General features: G+C 41.9%; 2 protein-coding genes across 5 annotated transcripts in view; one reads left to right on the forward strand and one right to left on the reverse strand.

The window, feature by feature from the left end:
- Window positions 1-356: 356 nt before the first annotated feature.
- CCDC96 (coiled-coil domain containing 96) lies at window positions 357-2,215 on the forward strand. Its single transcript, XM_030008435.1, has 2 exons — window positions 357-1,346; window positions 1,615-2,215. The coding sequence occupies exons 1-2, from the start codon at window positions 357-359 to the stop codon at window positions 2,167-2,169; spliced, it is 1,545 nt and encodes a 514-aa protein (XP_029864295.1). The 3' UTR covers window positions 2,170-2,215.
- Window positions 2,216-7,515: 5,300 nt separating this feature from the next.
- The window catches only part of TBC1D14 (TBC1 domain family member 14), a 75,873-nt gene continuing 62,036 nt past the window's right edge, over window positions 7,516-21,352 (reverse strand). For all 4 annotated transcript variants that reach the window (XM_030008366.1, XM_041124376.1, XM_041124372.1 and 1 more), the window contains 2 exons: window positions 14,925-15,183; window positions 7,516-10,911 (listed from right to left, as the gene is read on the reverse strand). In XM_030008366.1, coding sequence (XP_029864226.1) covers window positions 10,846-10,911; window positions 14,925-15,183 — 325 coding nt within the window. In that variant the 3' untranslated portion in view covers window positions 7,516-10,845. The remainder of the gene's footprint in view (window positions 10,912-14,924; window positions 15,184-21,352) is intronic.

The raw sequence follows: 21,352 nt of genomic DNA on the forward strand, positions 1-21,352 counted from the left end.
GCGCCGGCACCGCCAATGGCAGCGCGCCCGGCGGGCGGAGCCCCGCGGCGGGCGGCCAGTCGACGCGGAGGGCTCGGCCCTCCTCTCGTGCCCCCGGCCAATGGGGCCAAGGCGCCCGGGCGCGGGGGGTATTAAACGGAATGAACGGCTAGCATTGGCCTACCGGGATCCGTCTATCATTTCCAGCGGCCAATCGGAGAGGCGACTCGGAGCGACCCCGCCGCTGAGTGGTAGTCAGCGGCGAGGGGGCGCGGCCGAGCCGGCGCCACGGGGAGAGGGGCGGGGCAGGGCCGGGCCGTCCGCCGGCGCCGAGTCCCGTTGCCCGGGCAACGGGGGAAGCGGGGAGCGGCCCGGCCATGGAGGAGGCGGCGGCGGGGCCGGAGCCGGAGCCGGAGCCCACCGAGGGGCCGGCGGGGCTCGGGGAGCCGAGCCCGGGTGCCCCGGGGGAGTCACCGGGGCCCGAGGTGCTAGACGGGCCCGGGGAGCCCGCGGAACCGAGGCCTGAGGAGCCGCCGGAGCCCTGCAAGCCGGAGGAGCCGGGGCTGGAGGAGCCAGAGCCCTGCGAGCCGGAGGAGCCGGGGCCGGAGCAGCAGCAGCCGGGGCCCTGCGGGCCGGAGGGGCCGGAAGAGCCGGGGTCCCGCGAGCCGGAGCCCTGCGGGCCGGAGGAGCCGGGGCCGGAGAAGCCGGAGCCCTGCGAGCTGGAGGGGCCGGAGGAGCCGGGGCCCGGCGAGCCGGAGGAGCCGGGGCCGGAGGAGCCGGGGCCCGGCGAGCCGGAGGGGCCGGAGGAGCCGTCGGAGCCGTCCGACCCGGGGCCCTCGGCGGCCGCGGCAGCCGCCGGCGGTGCCGGGGAGGCGGAGGCGGGCGGCCCCGCGGGCGAGGCGCGGGAGGCGGCGGAGGAGGGCGAGGAGGAGCGGCGGGAGCGGGCGGCGCTGCTGGAGCAGCACGGCGGGCTGGCGGCCGAGCGGGAGCGGCTGCGGCGGGCCGGCGCCCGGCTGCAGCTGCGGCTGGGCGAGCTGCTGCGGCTGCGGCGGGGCGAGAGGCGGCCGCGGGCGGAGCCGGGAGCGGGCGGGCCGGAGCTGTACGCCCAGCGCCTGCTGCGGCTGCGGGAGCTGCGGGAGGAGCGGGAGCGGGCGGCCGCCGCCTGCCGGGAGCGGGTGGCGGCCCGCCGGCGGGACGGCGAGGAGCGGCAGGCCCGGGCCCGGGCCGAGTGGGCCGCCTTCCAGGCCCGCAAGAAGGAGGCGGCCGTCTCCAGCCTGGGCCGGCGGCTGGGCGGCAGGGAGGCGGCGGCGGCGGCGGTGGCCCGCATCCAGGCCGGGGAAGGGGACAAAGAACGGCAAGTGCGCGAGGTGAGGCTCCGGCCCCCTTCCAGCTGCGGCTCCGCCGGTCTGGCCGAAAAGGTCTCTGAAGAGGCCGGCGCTGTCCTCTCCTCACAGCTGGGGTACTCGCCCCCCCCCCCCCCCCAACACCTGCCGCCCGCTATTGAGCAACGGGAGACGTCCCTTGCTTTTCTCCCCTTGGAGCTTTGCTCTTGTCATGATGTACTTTAAACTTCTTCCCTGGCGAGGCAAGGATTAAAGAAATAGAGCAATCCTTCTTTTATTTCTACTCCTCTAGGCCCGTGTGGAAAACATCAAGCTGAAGCATGAAATCCAAAACCTTGAAACCATCTTGAAAGCTCAGGGAGAACTGGTAGAGGGTCAACGTTTTCTGGACTTTGAGCACATGAAGAAAGAGAATCAGAAACACAGCAAAAAGATTGACGACCTCAGTGATGAAATCCTGAAGCTCAAGAAGAAGGTATCAAACACAGTGCATGTTCTCAGCCAGTTCAGGGAAAAGCTACAGTTTGTGGAAGCTGAAAATCAAGGTAGAAAGGCTGAACTGATGGACATCGAGAGCGTCTTGTCACAGAAGAGAGACGTTCTGACCAAAACAAAACAGGCCAGAGACAGACTGCGGAGAAACAATTTGAAACTGCAGCAGAAATGCGGGTTGCTTGGAAATGAGGCACTGCTTCGGGACTTTGAGGAAAAGGTGGATGCTGCAGAGCTGCTAAGTCAGCGATTGGAAACACTGAAACGTCACCATGCTGCTCTGATCCTTACTTGTAGGGGAATTCAGAAAAAAATCAAGGAAGCCAACTCCTCTTTCCTTGCTGAGGATGACTGAAGAAAAGGAAGCATGGAAATGAAATAAACAAAGGAGTTTTCCGTAATTCTGATTTTTAAAATGCGCTTTTTTCGGCAAATCTTGGGGAATACGTTACACCATACTGCTGAAAAAGCCTTTTCTAAGTGACGTGTCAGTATTACGCATTCAATGAAGAGATTACAGTAGTTACTCATTTTGAATGAAACCATATACAGGTGCCCATCTTAAACCAACAAAAAAAGTGTAGGCTTTTGACTGAGGCTATAATTAACAAACACATATAAATTATACATGTCTCTTTTCCAAGCTAAGTAGTGGTGGCCTGTCCACCTATGTCAAGACCGGTAATAAGATTTCCAAGTTGGTAAAATGTTGGCAATTCCAATTAAACTTTTGTCCAAATTTAGAGTGATGTGACATGACCATGAGTTCCTTAATACTCTCCCAACTTTTCCAGTGCCAAGGTTGATCCTTCCAAGAATTTACCCCAGGGACTTCCCTATCTCTAAACATCATGAGTCAGCTATACCCCCAATGATGTAGCGGAGGGGGGGGGGGTAGCATTAACTTTATTAAAAGATATAAATGGCAATACAGCAGAACATCAAATACTAAGTTCTCACAGCAGTTCTCAATTGACTCACAAAAATACGCATAATATCAACAGAAGTAAATAATGCTTTCTTTGACATATAATATGCAATCTTTTCTTGCCGGGAACTTGAAATTCCCAATGCTTTTAACACTTTGTAATTGCCAGAATACCATTTTCCTCGTGTACCCACAGGGAAACCCTTAAGTTTGATATTTTTAGCATTCGTTAGATCTTGAATTTGCTCTTTAAGGTGGCAATATTTCTTTACTTTTTCTGCCGCTGCATCCGCCAGTGATGTCAATTTACTTTCATACTGAATTGTCACATCAATAACTATCGCCTGATCTCCCTTTACAAATACCAGATCAGGCTTGTATATTTCATTTTGTTCATCTTTTAATACGGGCTCCTGGAATACAATCCAGTCCTTCTTTTGGGCTTCATTTATCAATATTTTGCGTAATTGATTATGCCTTTTAATTCTAGCACGTTGTACGATGGGGCAATACCCAATGGTATAAGCACACATTTCGTTTTCCGCTTGACAGTGTTGACAGGATTTTATTTGCGACTCCTGTCTCCCCCTTGCCAGGAATTCCCTAGTGGGATACAGGTTAGCTCTTAACTGAAGTGTGGTGAGGAGTTTTCTGTGAGGGATACCCCTATAATGTTCAATCCAATTGTTGCTGATTTTATCTTTCTCAGCGTTGGTAATACCACAGCCCTGGGACTGCAACTTGGTCCAATTTATAAATTCCTGGTTTTGCCAGTCACGTGGTTTAGGAAAAATAATTTGGGGGGCTGATAGCTCCCATTCTGAAGCTGGTTCCTCATCGCCCAGTTCCTCAGATGTTACCCTAATTGCACTCAGGTCTCAAATGGATGGAATTTTATTCTTATCACCTCCTGCTGTTACCCATAATTTTTCAAATTCTTTTTCAATCCCCTCTTGTTTTACTATTGATCTTATTAGTTCATCCAAAGACTGCGCAATCCTATGCAGTCTTCGAGCTCGTATACTGGGGATCAGACCCAAGAGCCTCGTGATGCCTAAACCTCCACCACACATACTGGAATAGAGAATGGCATCACAGGTACCTGGAGGTAGATGTAACCACTCCTTGACTGTAGTTCGAATCGTCAGGTCAAGTGTGTCTAGGTACGTTGCTTTTACATCTGCTTGGTCTGCTAAACAGATCAATCGCAGGCTAGTATATCCCTTCAAGATGTCAACCTTCTGAAATGGTTTCAATGGCGTATCACCATTCCGTTGTAGCCAGTCTTTGATCTTCACCAGTAGTTCAGGTTTAGATATTCCGATCCATGGGTCTATTCTTAGTCCCAGGTACTTTTCCAAACTACCAGGTTCAATCACATTAATTGGGTACCATTAATTTGCCATGGAGGACAATCGTTGATGGTATACCAGTCCTTAATAGGTTGTATATAAAAGCCACAGCATTTCTCCCGCTGTGTCCTGAGGCCTGTTAGATTACAAAAGGCCTCTAGCATCTTGATATTCCTTTGCATTCCTTCCCATGATCCACTCATCAAAGAACAAAAAAAAGCACCGACAAAAAAAGTGTAGACTTTTGACTGAGGCTAACAGAAAACCTTCACATTCAGTCCTTTAGGGCCATGGCAATAGTGTTTAAGCAGAGCACTCACCATACCCTAACTCAAATCCTGATCCTGCCACCCTCTGTATGGATTTCATAATTCAGTATCAACTTCATCTTTACAATAAATACACCTGCCTTCTGGGCACATCGCAAGGGGTAACTTTTATAGATGTGGCTAAGAATGGGACAGAAGCTTATTGTCAATAACTGACATGGCTTGCATACTGCCAATATACTACAGAAGCACTAAATCATACACCCATTCTGTAAATATACTTGACTGCCGAGTTTGCCTTGGTGGTGCACAAGAAGAAAGGTTTATTACTTTAAGAACTGCTTTCATAGTATAAATATATACATAAATCTTCTAACTCAAAACTAGAGGTTTGGATTTTTTTGGTCTTTCAGCTTTTACAGTTTTAGGGGGTGCTCAGCCTTGTCCTCCTCATTCACGGTGTGTGCAGAAGTAGAGAGTAAGCCCACCCCTGTTTCAGGCTCCTCTGCACTGCTCAACTATACCTGAATTCCAGAAAAGACGACTGAAGGAAAAGGGGAGGGAGCGACAAACATTTACACATTTATGACTGTACAGCTCACAGAGCTTTAGTTACAGGAAGCAGCTTCCCCTTTCAAAATAATATATTCTTTAAGCTCCAATTCCCCCATGGCAAGCAGTGACTATGAGACTTACCTATATCCCGCAGCTCTTGCTGCTGCTATTGTAACATTATTTTTGATTTAAGGCATGGGATGGACGTCAAGAATATAGAAACATCTTGGGCCAGTAAAATGTTGGAGCTCTGACATACTATCTTCTCATTACTGAAGGAACTGCAACTTTGGTAGGCTCCCTATAGGCCATCACTGGCTGATGTGCCCAATTACTGAATCAGTCCTTCCTAGTTAATTGTTAATTTTTATGTATGATACCACTACTTTGCTTAGACAGACCAGCAATCTTTAGTCCCATTTTTGGTAGTCAGAGTTGGGTATTAAAGGCCCAGATTTAAGTGTTCAAGAGCTGTGAATTTTGCAGGAAAGAAGGCACATCCCAGTGGGAAAGAGTAGGAATGGAATCTTTTGGTTTTCCACCAAACCAAAAGTTGGAATTACACCCCATGGAACCAGCATTGCTGAGCTGTATTTGAGCTGCTGGTTTTAGTTCTAAGGTAAGTTGCATACGCATTTAAGCAAAGTACACAAGTCACTGAATGCACTTATATGGGGATAAAAAGTAGATTAACTTACATAAAGACATTTCTAGGAATGGCTTACACCTCTTTTAAATAATCTCTGAACTAGATTTTCTGAATTGCCTGGACATTTAAAAGACAAAACATAATTAAAGTGGTTATTATGCTACTGAAGGTTTAAATCTTGTTCTTTTGTCATAGTGAAGTGAGAGAAGAGATCAGTAATTTCTTACTTTTACTGCAATCATGCAGTAGCAATTTGCTTATATTCTTCTAAGGTCCTTATAGTTCTGCAGAACTATTGCATAAACACAGGGGAACAGTGCAGGCTTTTGTTCTGCAAACAACTGAAGTACCCTGTATCTTCAGTAGCTCAAACATTCCTATTCATGAACAGACATTACACAACTAATACTCAAAAGCTTTCCACAAAGTACCAGTAGATCCACCCCTGTCTGTTGTTGCTGGACAGTAAAAGGAGACAAGTGTAACTGCCAACCACTTATCTTAAAAAAACAAAACAAAAACACCTCCCCCCACCAAAAACCCCATATCAGTACCTTTCATCTTAAGCCTTGTTACCAAAAGTGAGCTCTTCTCCTGCTGAGAGAGTGGCTGTTGCACAAGTTGAGCAGCCTCCTGGTGTTCCACGAAAACTGTTTTCATAAATAATTAAGGATAATCAGCAGTCATCTCCCTAAGAGAAGCTACTTTTACCTGTTTTGACTTCTTACAGATTCCTGCCAGAAAAATTCTTATGCTTCTTGCTGCTTTTGGCTTAAGACGTATAAACCTTCCTTTAACTTCTTAAACACCATTAAGCAACAAATGTAGACAGTTAAAGGGAAAAGCAGAAGAATCTTAAATGCTTTTCACTGCTGCATGTTTGACACCTGGAGAAGGCAAGAATTTAGGGTACAAATGAGGCTGGTAGTATATTCCCTGAACTGAATTATTTCTACTGAAACAAATACTACTCAGACATTTGCTTAAACTTCACACATTGTCTCCAGGACTTTTTTCTTAGCGCTGTTATTGAGACAACCCACTGCTACCGTGGCCTTCCAAAGCATCCTGAGGATGAAGATCAAAGATTCCTCCATTTTCCTCCTATAAATATAGGAAGATGTTCCGTCAGGAAGCAGTAAAGACAAATGTCTTTTTATTTCCTAATCTCATGTGCTGGCATGCAATAAAGTATTTCACTTCTGTTAAAACAGACTGGCATTAGTACTGGGAAAACAGGTGAGGAAAAGTAAATCTAGTTTTGAACAGTTATGCAACTTCTGTAATGTATACAATATAAAGCTTTATCGATATCAAATTGGTATAGGGCCAGCAAATCAAACAGTAAGATACTTTAGTACAAGGAAGTAAGACGTTTACTGGAGAAACTAGAATCATGGCAGCCAAGTCTTTGACTGCGTTCCCCACATAGTCTTGTTGCACAGGTACTGCTTTCTCCCCCCTGCTTTTATTTGGTGCTTTAACCTCTTTTCTGTTAAGTAAGCAACAGGAAGCTTCTCCACTTCAATCTCTGAAGTTATGCCTATGTAAGAATTAAAACAATACTGCCTTAAGTTGAGCACAAACATGCCTTGTGATTATGAAACTTGCAATAAACCAAGATTTCTTCTTTTAAAACAAAAAAAGGATGATTTACATCTATTTTTCATAATAAATTTTTCAGATCTCAGACCTAGTCCAGAGGAGGGCATATGAAATGGATTAAACCATGGCCACCATAAGTATCAAATCTCCTAAATGTCATATGTAATATAAGAGGTATTTTAACATGAGAACTTGGAAAGCATCACCAAAAAAATCCTCCACCTGGAATACTTAAATGTCCCAAAGTCCTGACTTTGGAGAGACAAAAACTGCTAAAGAAGCCTGTGAAGAAACAGACAAGTAGTTGAATTTTTAATTTCTGAATTACACTGACAATAGGTGATTAAGATAACTTTACACGACTTTATTTAACAAAACCATATATTTACATTCGAAAAAAGTTCCAGTTTGATACACATATCTAAACAAAACAAACTTGCTAACTGCATAAAACCAATTTAAACATGATGTACAGGGGATGTATCTCTACATGTCACTCTAGTTTTTAAAACAATCAAAAATAAGCTGTTACAAGGTACCTTTTTTCCCCAAATGAAATTCTTTACTAAATGAAAAAACGTTAATGACTGATTGCTGACTGAAGTTGCAAAACGGCTTTATTATAAAGTGCAGGTCATATAGAATTCCAAACCTGGTTGAAGTGTTCTGGTTTCTCTAATCTGCTGCATGTAGAGTGGTAGTGGTAGACTTCTGATGTATTGCAGCATTTCTATTTTTCCTTAAACCCATGAAGAAAAGGAAGTTTGCTTGATGGGACATATTTGCTCAATGAAAGAAAATCTCATGCATGTTGTTACAGATACTCTCAAGCACCTGAACAATAAAATTGTCAAAACTTTTTATGCAATCCCTGAATTTATTACAGAAATCTTCCTTAATAGCTAATTAAGAGATTTGGTATGCTGCAAGAAACTTAAAAAGCTCAGTGGCAAGTAATTCTATGCCCTTACTACTCATCTCCGTTTTTATCAAAATTCAAACATTACCTTCAAATCAAGTTACTGAGAAGTTGAAACAATTGCATCTTTAGGCAGGTGGGGTTTTTTTTTTCAAATGTATTTTGTTTGAAAACAAACTGTGCAAAGCTCCTTATTGCATTGCTTTTCTTCATTAAAGAACATACCTTATATACACAAAGAAATCATTTAGAAAATATATACATCTTCTAAGAACAGAAAGATCAAATCACAGAACAAAATAATTACATTTGCAAGTAACAAACAGTGCACAAGTGTTGTTGCAGCAGGCCTTTTTCCCACAACTATGCTCATTTTCACTGTTACATTCAACATCTTATTGAGAAAAGAAGGAGAACAGGCTGTCCTGGCTGCAAAGATACGTAGTAGCTAAAGAATGCATTTTAACCAGACAAATGAGCCACACTTGTAGACTTGGTTTAAAAGGAAAGAGAAATCTAGTTGCAATGAAGACTTAAATTACAAAGCCAGTTACAGTATCACCTGAAAATTTATACTGAGGAAACAGTTGTCTCTGTGTTTAATAAACCATTTAAAAGCATAGTGCAAATGTTTCAGATGGTAGGCCTCTCATATCCTTCATGGAAAGGCGTATTTGTTGTAGTAATAGAAAAAGTAATATTAAAAAACACTTACTGACCTTCCAGCTTTCTATTGCACTTCAAACCAATGTAGCATACAAGTACCGGTCATTGAAGGACCAAGGCTATACAAATTCTGGGAGAATTAACATGTGTTTGATATCAACATCTTGATGTCTATTTTCAGTAAGTGATGACCTAGAAGAAGTCTTATGGAGGAATTCAGATGGCCAACAGAAAAACACATCCATTACACCAGGTACACAAAGTGGACAGGAAAAGAGGCCAATGAGGTATCAGACTTGCAATTTGCAAATATCAGACTGCATTTGCATTACATGTCTTCCAAAGTAATTATGAGTCCTCACTTACCAGGGAATCTTGCTCTCACTCTTTTTAATATTACAAACTATCCCTTGCAGAAACGATGTTTGTACTAAAGGACAGTATTTTGATTGTGTCCCACAGTCCTTTACATTCTATGTTAAGTTGAGCAGTGTGCAACTATTATTCTCTTTTTTTTTATTCAGACAATGCCAAAATAATCAGCATAAGACAGACTGAAGAGCATTGGGAAACCGCTGACCATATAGCTAGAGGATTTAGTAATATAGCTAGAGGATTTAGTAATGCCTGTTTACAGTTAACACAAATATTGCTTCAGTTAGTTTCCCTTTTCAATGATCATCATTATTTATAAAATAGATTTTACACTATGCAATAAACATTCTTGTAAATCAGAGGCACTCACGATTTACAGTTCAACATTCATCTGAATGCAGAGGGGATCTAAGCTGTATAACAGAATTAGGCAACCGCAGTTTGCTGCCTCTGTAACTTGCTCCCATGTATTAGAAGCTGGATAAAATGCTAGGAAATGACAGCATGTACTTGTCCTGATAGTATTTGTCTGGCACATTCCCCAATAAACTTCTTTCACTTGTCACTACGTACATATCAGCTCCACATAATGCTTTCTCACTGTGGCAGCAGCAGCTTCAGGAGATCCCACAGAACCTTTTCTTCCCAGCAGCAATGGTGGTTTATGTAACTTGTCCCCCACACCCTTCCTCCTCAGTTTTGCCAGTGAGCAGAGCTGGGTTTAAAGTAACTATAAAAATTGCTTTTAACCATTTCTCAATTCATCTGCTCAGCCCACAGTTTTATCAGCATGACTGGAGAGGTGGCACAGGAATAAGCAGCTGGTAGGCAAGAACACCCCGAAACGGTACTGCCCCAGAAGAGGGAGATGTGGAAACATACATTTAGTAGTACGTGACCCCGGCTTTAAACAGAGGAAAGAATACAATTGGGAAATGGTGCCAGCTTAATACTAGAAACCCCCCAGTGAGTTTGGAATCTAGTCTGATTAATGGAACTTCTCGCATATGCATCCAGATCGGAAACACAGATTTCCAAGGCATCTTGAAGAATAATTGGTTTTGCACTGCTAGCGTGACTTCTCTTCCAAGTTTACTTTCTACTTAACTTTTTCTTATTAAATAATGGAATGTAGTTCTATGTCTACATGATTTCTTTGGTAAATGGGACCCACAGCCTATAAAACAAGAAGCATTTCTAAAGAAATGGTCCTTACATCAGTTAACTATAAATTCCAGCACCAGTTATTTAAAATCCAGATCCAGCTACTACTATAGGTATGGGAAATATATCCTGCCTAGGAATGAAACTGGGCAATAGCTTTCAAAGCAACCGACATTGCTGAATGCCCAGTCTTTTAAAACATCAAAGGAAAAAAAACCGCCTTAAAAAAACCCCTTAATTTTACTTAGTTTCACTGCCCTCATCAGAAGTACAGAATGTGTAACGCTGTCCACAGCAAATGCTCATTCCACTAAAAGTTTAAGGCTAAGCCTAGGTTTAATTTATAAGGGGTTTATCCCCTGATTTCCTTCCTTCCTTTTTTTTTTCCTCCCCTTCCTTCTCTTTTCCTCTCTCCCCTTTAAGGCTATCCTACTACTAAACAAAATTCTGAAATAACACTTTGATTTGCAGGCTCATACATGTCAAACAGTACTCGATACTTTTGCACTTTAGCTCTTTCCCCATGAGTCACTGGAGGCAACCATAATGTTAACGTTTGAGTGAAGGACTTCCTTTTTCCATTTCTCGGTTATCTTTCTGCAGAGCAGCCAGTATCTAGACATTTCAAGGAATGAGAGAGAAAAAAGTATTAGATTTAAAACGTGACTCAATAAATCACTGTCTGAAGAGTCTCTCATTTAATTATGTTTGAGCAATACTATTTTAACTATTAAATGTAATCAAATTTAAAGAACCTCTCCACTGATGGAGACCTGTCCCATAAGTCCTTGTGGCATGGTAGATACAAATGGATTTAACAAAGGTTTAAACTCAACCTCCCCTCAACACACAGTTTTGAAGCCTGGAGATGAGATTCTTACCCAGATTACACAGGTCTAGCACTATTAAAGGATACTGTCTGATGGGAAGTTGTAATTTTTAATAAATGGAATGTCTAAAAACATAGCAAGTGAGTAGCCTGAGCAATATGACATTACCTAAGAGTTCAGGACAGAATTACCTTAGCGCTTGTCTAGAGCACACTGCTGTCTCTAGATCTGCTTACATCTTTTTCTGAAGCAAAAAGTCTGCATTTGCATGCATACCGAAAATTTATATTTCCTAATATCCGATGCACAATTTTGTTTTGTTAGCCTTTGTGTAGAAGGCATAGTAATACCCAGTTTCTCATGTTGCTTAACGTGCTCCCTGCCCCATAGTTAGTCTCTGCTGAAGAAGTCCAGCAGCATCCTCAAGAATCACCCTGGAAGTGAATGTACCGTGGGACATTTCATCTCAAAGAATTGCAGTTATGAGAAAGGAACCTTCTTTTCTCCCTCTGACTGACTTCAAACAAACCTCTGCACCATCAGAATTAACAGGAGGTGGGGCTAAATCACTCACGGAGCAATCACACACCACCACCTATACTTCAATACAGAAGCACCCATAGCTGTTGCAATAAAAGAGTTCAACGTGGGTCTGAACAGAGCCACAGCTGGCTGGCTGTTCAGCAATTTCTAGAACTGGAGAGAGATTTCAGTGAGGTCCTCTTCATAGAGAGTCAGGGTAAATCAACAGCTACTCAGAGAGTTTTAAGTGCCATAGTAACAATGTCCTTGGTGGAAGAAAGTTACCCTTTTTAAAGAATACAAGAATGACACCAAAATACTGACCCAAAAAAGCAGAAAAGCAGACCTTAAGCCAATTAACAAAGCTCAAATTCTTTACTTACTTGGAAAACTTTACAGAGCTAAGATTTGAAGCACAGAGATTACAGAAATGCTAAGCCCACAGTCCAGTCTGTTCTACCATCTCTATTCCTCTGCTGTTGATGACAAAGTGGTAGGTGTAACAACATCCACTCACATTTCAGGCTAAGGCTGTATTGGCACAAGGCCCTGGAGTTCTTTGTAGGTTATTTCAGAAGAAAAACAGAGCTTGCAGTTTCCTATGAGTCCTTGTTACTAGAAGTGCTGTGTCCGTGATTTACCAGGACTCCTTTCAGTCTTTAGTTTCCTCATCACATTGTCAGTGACCAAGGGAAAATGGAGTGAGATGGAAAACACACACCAGCCCCATCCGATGAGGGAGGCAGGACTGTGGAAACCAGCTTCATAAGCCCCCCCTTTAGCATTTTAGATGAGGTCCTACATACATCACCTCTAGACAGCATCAGGTCAGAATGTGACCCACAGGATAACAGGACCATAATTAACCATGGTACAGCAAGGTGAAAGGTTCAGTAAGTGGGTGTTTTTCTGAGTGCCAAGTACACCTACTGCTGAGATGTGCAGCTGAATTTGACTCCTGAATTCTACAGTCAAATATACTCCTACAAAGAAGTAGTACCTCAAGCTCTGTTGCTTGCTTATGCAGCACAGTTACTGTAAGCAAATGAGATGATGCCAGACATGAGAACGCAAAGCCCATTTTTCTGAGCTCAAGAGCATTCTGCATCTTCTGGGAACTAGTGTCCCTGGTCAGTCAGTCCACCTAAGAGTTTATCTTGAAAGTGGTGCATCCATCACTCTTGACATTCATTTTGCTAATTTGAAAAGGTATTTCCCTGCAGAAAATACATGGATACTACGGCAAAGCAATAGTCACAGTCAGAAAACTATTTAGCAAGGAAGCATCCCAACTGCAGACAGACTTCTCAAGCATACTGTGTGGGACTCACACCCAGCACTGTTATGAGTCCATCTCTGCAACCAAGTCACATACTACCAAAAGCCTGTCTGTTCTAGAAAAGCAAAGTTCAGGTTTCAGAGTTCAAACTCTTCCCGGTGAACTTTAAAGACCAAGGAGAGGTAAGAAGCCATCACAGGCAGCATCTTAGTAATAGAAAACAAAATCCCATATCCTCTTTGTCTTGTGGACGTTTCTAGGCCAGTTCCAATAGTGGTACCTCAGCAACTGAGCAGTCCCAGTAAGTGCATAACATGAGCAAACTTGTAGCCCCTACCCTCTTCTGGCTTGGAAAAGGATGGCAGGCTAGGGAGTGAACAGGCTTTCCTGATGGAAACTTACTCAGCAATGGAACTACCTGGTGAAGAAAGCCAGTTGGCACAGAAGTCAAGATAGGTAAGAGGTCAGCCAACACCAACCCTACAGCATGCTAACTCTGTCTGAGACCTATGTGCACCATGGTTCAGCAACAATTTTTTCTCCAGTTTGCCACAACAAGCGAAAACAATCTGGCAAATTCCAGTGCAGTCAGAACGAAGCTGACGAGGAGACTGAGGAAGATTGCTTGGGCTAGGTTACTTAGAAGTCCTCCTCCTGTTGTGATAATCACCACTAAACCTTCACATGTGTCACAGACTGAAAACCACTGGCTAAGAAAGCCTGTTACTTGGGGTACTTGGCAGAATAGGACACCTACCTCTCCTTCTCTGCAAGGGAAGCAGCAGTAGGCTGAGAATTTATTTGGTATGCGATCCTCCTCCACACACGACATGTTCAAAGAAAGTGAGCCATAAAAATGAGGAGCAAGACTCGGAGTTTACTTGTAGAGATACTACTGTCTGAAAAATGTTCTTGAGGATAGAAACAAAGCTGGATCTGTACTAGCAACTTATGGCCAAGACCAGAAGGGAAATGCAAACTAAGTTGTGAGGAAAGCTGTGTCAGGGAGGAAATTCTGGCAGTGTGCTGCTCTTAGCTGGGCAGCGCAGGTTGTATTCCCCCTCACACAGGAGATAAGGCTCAGAAGGCCGCAAGCTATTCCTACTGTGAAGGTTAGAAATTCTCATCTCAAACAGCAAGCAGGCAGTCGCCAGCATCTACAGGCAGACTATTACTCCAGGAAAGAACCATAACTCCCATTTGCAGCTGAATTGCCATAACCACTACATTTAATATCACCTTTCAGTTTCACTGCAAAAAGGAATTTGGATAAAATGGGCAGAGCTCTATTACAGCATGACTCATTAAGCATGATGTATTACTGCTCTGAAGAAAGAAAAAAAGCAGGGGTGGGGGAAGTTTCCATTCCAAACCCTATGAAGTACATTGACCTAACTCTCCAACATGAATGGCTGTTACAGCCACTTAACGATTTCCATATTCAGTTGACATACTTCCATCTTTTTTCTTTAAACTGGAATTTAGTTGAAATTACAGTGATGAGAAACAATTTCTGAAATAAAGGCTTCAGTGCTAAATTCCAATACAGAAGTCAGAGATGTAATCACTTCTGTACAGCCCAGAATTAGGCAAAATAGATCCTCAAGAATATTAAGATGATGACTGTATGATAATGTGTCCTGACAAATTGTCATCTTCTCCCAAAGAGTGAATTTCTGCTTTTAAAAATCAAGTTGTAATGTTGCCAGCAGCCTTTGTAATGAATACACTTAAGAAGTTGTATGATACTTTACTTCATCAACTCCACTCAACATTTCAATTTTGAATGTTGACTGAGCTCTCCCTTTCCAGAGGAGAGTAAGCTCACGAATCTACTCACCAGAATGTATACTAAAAGAACGGAGTGAGCTACATAGTCCTACCTACCTGTAAAATCAAACACTAGCTCTGCTAAAACATTCTTCCAGGTGTTGCCAAACTCTGTTTTCATGAATAAAGTACAATCATCTGTTATCAAAGATTAACATCCTCTTTACCTGAGCCCACTTTTTGTTTCTACTTTGCATCTGAATGGCAGCAATAGATGTGAAGAATTCTTCCGAAGGCAAGTCCTCTGGTAGCTTTGTTAAAAACTGGGCTATATGAATGAAGTCCATTTTGGTCAAAATATCTTCAAAAAGTTTTAATATTCCCAGGGCTGTACGGAATAAGAACTCTTCTCCGTCACGGCAGAACACATCCCAGACGCGACACGCCAAGTCTAGCGGCAAAGATTTGCTGTACAATGTGAATATCCTGAAAAACAGAGTAAAATTTTCAGAGTTACTGGACAAGAACAATGTCTTAGATACTCACAAAAGTACACAGACTGATCATCGGTAAGTTTGAGGCTTCTCAGATATTTATAACTGAATATTCCTTTTTTTATTTCAAAAGTACTTCTATTAGTTGCAGCATACCAATACATGAAACAATATAAAATTGTACAACCATTAAGGCATCTGGCTATCAATCCGCATCTCCAAGTTCAATTTCCTTCAATCACACCAGAAGAAACAATATACACGGTTTCATGATGGACGTGCACTGGCCACAAGTATAATCAAAGGCATATTTAATCGTCTTTCAGAGTTGAGGACAGATGCAGTTTTAGCTGTGAGAACACAAAAAGCTGAACCTTAAGACATACCGCAAAGGAAATTTTGTGGATCAGATGAAGGAGATGTGTAAAATTAACTCTGTGTTCCAGGCCTGATTGACTGGCAAAGCAATAATACCATGAGTTTTGGAGGAAAGATCAGTTTAAACTCTAATAAGTTGAGAGAAACAGGCAAGATGTCCAGGGAGAATGTGTAGATAGCTGCGATAAGATGGTGGCTCAGCATGCTTAAATGGATTTGATCGCCAAAGAGTAAAGGAAACAGCAGAAGCAAGAACCTCCTCCCAGTTCCTAAAACTGTATTTTCATTAACTGCCAAGAGCACATTTCTTCCTTCATCAAAATGCTGACAGCCTTGCAGCCAGGAACACGAAGATGCTCCCTACTCCCTCCTCTATCCAACACTTTGCTACAAGGCAGAGCAGTTTTCATTGCCACTAACAACGTCATAACAGCAAGTGAAGAGAAGTAAGTTTCCTGGAATCACGTTATAGTATGTAAGAGAAAAGAGTTACAGTGATTTTTTCCTTCAGAATTCAGAGAGAGAACATTTCTTCACAGATGCACTGCATAAAAGATCTCCGTTACACTGCACATAATTCTTTCTCCAGCAGAGGTCAGCAAAGCCTCAAATTTAAAGAAAACCATTCCACATCTTTTAACACAAAATTTCTTTTCAAGTATGCTGAATTAAACAGTAGCTCTCTTGTGTTTAAGACTCCCCCCTATCCCCTCCAATTTTTTATTTAGGAAATTCGGGATTACCTTAAAAAAATACAATGGAACAGATATCTACACACACATATATATAGGTATAGAATATGAATGGATATATTTTCACAGCAAATTCTAATAACCAAAGGTTTTCTGCAATATCTGCTTTTTACTACACAAGATTATTTGATTGATGTGTCATCAAATATCCGGCTTCTCTGTGAATCAGTGCACTTTAGGAAAATGGGAAAATATATTAATGTTACAAGCAGCAAGACGAAACTAAACCATTTGCACAAATTCAGGTGACAAGTAAATTGCAGGTTTAGGATCCTTGGGATTTTACTTTTTTCTATTTCTACATCTCATTGCAATGTTTTTGTAACAAGTGGAAATCATTTAAATTCTGTTCTCCAAAAAGCTAAAGTAGAAGTATAAAAATAAGCAAATAAGAGGTAGAGTCTGGCATGAAAAAAAACACTATTGTTCATATATGTCTTTTACATACATACATGAACGTATAAGAATAGCATGATACAAGCCCCTTCTTCGGGTTATTGGCTGATCATGCATTGCAGACTTTGTATACTCTTTCAGCATTTTTGTACAGTCAAACACCATATAAAAATGTCTTGCTACAGAATACCTACACAGTAGAATTAAGACTTTTTGTCTATACACACACAGAGGCACAGGAAAGAGCAATGGCTTTTCCATTTAAAAAGAGCAGTGTAATAGGAAGCAATTCAGCTGAGTCCTTTCCTGGTCACCAAATAGCAGGCCAGAAACTCAGCCAGAAACTAGTCCTGGTTAAAGATAAGTAACAATGCCTATTTTTTTAATCTGTTTTTATTCACAAAAGCTATTATTCTGTCATGATTCAGACCTAACCTGAATAACCCATGTGTATTAAATCTGCAACTATACAGAAAATTAACTGTCAGAAGAAATAGTGAGAACTATTTATTAGAACACTACTTTTTGTAGGAAAAGATTTACTCAAAGCGAAAAAGCTATCACATCAAATAAGGTACTTGACATTGATCTCTTCACAATTTGGAAAGAAGTACAATTTGCAGGAAATTCACAAGGATATTAACTTTCATTAATACTAACATGGAATTAAATGCATCAAGCCCTAAGAACCAAGACTCGGCCCTCTAGAATAAGCAATGAAACAACAGTAGGAATCGTTACTGCTAAGAATGGATACAGCATTTGCTCCCTTCAAACATTTCCGACTGAAAGACAATTTTAGTAGACATCTGAGCTACTGGTCTGAAACCCAGCTGAAATGTATTATAGTAATAAAGCAGCTGCTAGACTAAAAGTTACAGCAGCAGCTCTTAGCAGCACTAGCACACTACTTGCACATGATCTGCTTTTGCTGTACTGCAGGATGATTTTCTGTCTGCAGCTCTCTTCCAAGTCACTAGAAGTCCCAGGTGCAGACAACACAGCTAACTAGCACAGAGATGTCCAGTGTCAGAGTAAAGTAAATGCAGACTACTGTCCACTAGCTGTTTGGAAGAGGGAAAAAAACCCAAGGTACCAGATGCTCCTGCTCCTCCCAGCCCTGCTTATGATGAGAGCGAACTTTGAAGTAGATGCGTGAAATCCTGGCTGGTTTGCTACTCACAGGGAAAGCGTATGACCATGATGTTATTGAGAAAGCAAAGCACTGTTACCATGATAAACATAGGCTCCGTGTTTTCTTTCCTTTGTTCCTTCTTTTTTTTTCCCCCCTATTTTTTTTTCCTCCTTCCTTTTTTAATTAAAAAGTCTTCACAAGATATTGTTATCAACAGGTATGCCAGATTTTGGATTGACAACTCATGCACAACAATGCTGATGCAAATCCTATCTTATATATTCTTGCACTACACATTCTTTTCCCATGTCTGTAACAGCACAAAAATATTTCTGCAACTTCCGAGTTCAGTTGTGGAAACTGACAAACTGATTCACCTTTTAAACTTATTCTTGGATCCTCCCTCCTTCATCCTGATACGAATTTTCAGTTGTTACATTTTGTACCAATTTCAACTATACCTGCTTTGAGACAAAGACTGCATCTTTCTAAGTGTTCATGCATTACTTTATTGTACAGTGGCATCTCTGTTCTCATTAGCGCCTTTAGAGTTACCGCAATAAGCTTGTTGGTAAGTTTATTTAGTACAATTTTAATGTGATTACAGTTGAAAAAAAAAGTGGAAGTATTTACTTTGTTCCATATTAGGAAAAGAAAACTTAACTATTATGTACTATACAATACTGACTGCAACAGAGCAACTTCTTAGCACTCAGCAAATCTGACAGCATTGTAAAATGTATCCACGTAATACAAATACTGTGTGAGTTTCTGAGCAATTTCCAACCAGTCAGATGCATCCAAAAAGCCCTGCTCTCTCACCTAGGAGTACTATACACAGCAGTGCGATATTTCACTTGATTCCACCCTAACCTGCAGTGACATAAGGATGAGCACACTGTAAACTGGGCTGAAGACCGTGATCTTCTGGAGTCCAGTAACAGCTCCAATTTAAAAAATCAGGATGTCACCAGAAACCTTTGGACAGAATTACGCTCCATTTTTTCTTTGAAAATGAGGCATGCATTTAAAACATCATACTAAGCTTCATTTTTTGGTGGGGTGGAGAGTTAATAGCATGACATGGACTATGTTTTTCTTAATGTAAAAGCTTATAAATACTTCCTTGGAAGCACCCACTACAAATATCCACACAAAGTGGCTTGGACCTTTATCATAAGAAGCAAGTGGTGTCAATAGAAAGTTAGTGTGCACAGAACACAATCACAGTCAATGTAATACTAAAGAACCACTGATCAATCCATCAGTACAAACAAAGCCCTTGGCTATAACTATTGCCAAAATCATTTTTCTGAGTAGGGATAAAGAGGTGTTTGTACAGCAGCAGCAGGCCATAAATAGACAGCATGTGTCCTTTGCAAATCCACATTCTGCTCTGCTCACAAGAGCCTGTGCTACATCAGCTGACAGAGCTGAGAGGCCAAAACTGGGCTATTCAGACACACTATTTCCCCTTTCTTCTCTGTGAACCTGACTGCACGTTGCTCTTTACAGCACTCTCACACTTGATTCCCTTTATATTCTTCAAAAAAAGTAAAAACCTGTCTAGCTTTTGAATTCATTCCATGAGATTCATCAGTTGGGAGTTTGAGCTTGAAGCACATGGGTCCTTTTTAAAACAGATGCCTTACTTCTGGCAGGTATCCGCTGGTAATCATGCCACTGTACCTTTTAATTAAATTCTTAAGTCCTTGGCGTTTTCCCATCACAGAAGGCAGAGGTGGAACTGAACTGGCAGGAGGGCTCCCCTCCCTAAATCCTCTACCAGCCCCAAGAAAACCCAAAGCAGCATTGCATCACCTGAATAGCTGGGCCCATCTATATGCACAGCACTTCTTTTTCTTGGAACATATCCCTTCAAAAATGATTTAAGCATACCAATTTTACTGCCGTTCCCTGCAGCATCGGTTACAGGAAGCAGCATAAAGGAGACTAGTTGATTCCACTGTAATTGCAGCAGGAGCCGGAGGGTTTCCCAGCAACTGGTCTGTGCAGCATTGGCTACTGGAGCCCTCCCAGAGCTGGCACCAACTGAGATTTACTGCACACATGTCTGCACAGTAACCATGCCAGCCACCGGAATAGCAGCAGGCATCCCTTTGGAGCTCAGAACAAAGGCGCATTTAAATAAAAGTAATGTTGTTAAAGCAAGGCTGTTTCATAGAGATTTTTACCTACAACCAAAAGGTCTGTCTATTCAGAGCGACACCGTACCGTATTCTTCTCTGACTTTAAACACACTGAAACCACAGTCTTATCTTTCTGGAAACAGTTCTGTTTTTAATAGAGCAGTATCTGTACTACAGCAAATTCACTGTCAGTCATGAGCCACAGGCAACCTTATAAACAACATTTTCCAAAGTCCTTAGCTTTAACAGTTACTCAGCTGTGAGAACACAGACCCACCATATTTTTCCTTACATCTTTACTTCCTGGAAGTAATGGAAGGACAGTGCATAAAAAGTCCAATTCGCTAAGTTTCCAGTGGCCATTAAAAAAAAATTAAAAAAAAATTAAAACTGCTTCCTACAGGATCAAAGTATTTTAAAGTAGAAAGTATATATATGTATGCACACACACACATATGTATACATATACTTACATATACAGACACACATATATATTTTCATATTATATCTAAATCTTACACAGTTAAATACCAACTCTACTGTCTAACAAAATTAAAGACACAGTGGGACAAGCTGTCTAGCTCAAGTCAAGTGTGAAAAAAATTTAATATAGGATCGGGCAGGACTACCTCAACTAGTCTACGTTCCTGTGCAAGATCATAGTGTTGTGACTCTCCAGGGATGGGGAGGAACACAGTAAATTGTCCTTGTGATTAAAATAAACAGCTTTAATATGGAAGCAGGTAGTCAGCAAGAAATGCTAAGGGTTGTCAGTCCATTTGTACAAAGACCTTGAGAAGCACCATCCACAAGCACTCCTGACACAAGTTTCCTTCAAGTGCTCTTAATACCCATAGAAAAAGGAACGAAAGGGAGGCCTGATATGCCCCACACACCTAGACTTCAACATTTCAGTTCTTTGCTCGTAAGTCAGTAATTTTTTTCTTTTTTTATTTAATGTATAAATGTGCTCAGAAAGAACAACTGATCACATAAGTGTTTACTCAAGAAAATACAATAAAGACTAGTCTATCAAGGCAAAATTGCTGAGGGGAATGTAAACCTTCAACTTTTCATCAAAACAATCTTTTTCTAAATCTCCAATTTCTGGTGCAAATCACCAATTTCTGGTGCTGTTCTTCAGGATTTCTTCTGTACAATGTAAAGCTCAAAGTTAGACAACAGAGTGATATTAACATGCCTGCACCATGAAGACACTCATTGTTAGTCTCTCCTACATAAACAAATCACCTTATTTACAACAGCATCGTATTAAACTAGTAATCCATTAAAAAGATGATAACCTGGTGATTTTAATGTTGTTTATCCAGTTATCATCCAGCATGTTTA

Source organism: Aquila chrysaetos, chromosome 1 (assembly GCF_900496995.4).
Source record: "Aquila chrysaetos chrysaetos chromosome 1, bAquChr1.4, whole genome shotgun sequence".
NCBI classification, from domain to species: domain Eukaryota; kingdom Metazoa; phylum Chordata; class Aves; order Accipitriformes; family Accipitridae; genus Aquila; species Aquila chrysaetos.

What these genes read in the sequence shown, in the direction of transcription:
- CCDC96 (XM_030008435.1), top strand. Translation starts at nt 357, where the DNA reads ATGGAGGAGGCGGCGGCGGGGCCGGAGCCGGAGCCGGAGCCCACCGAG. An exon ending in AAGAACGGCAAGTGCGCGAG is followed by an intron (nt 1,347 to 1,614) that starts GTGAGGCTCCGG and finishes CTACTCCTCTAG; the next exon opens with GCCCGTGTGGAAAACATCAA.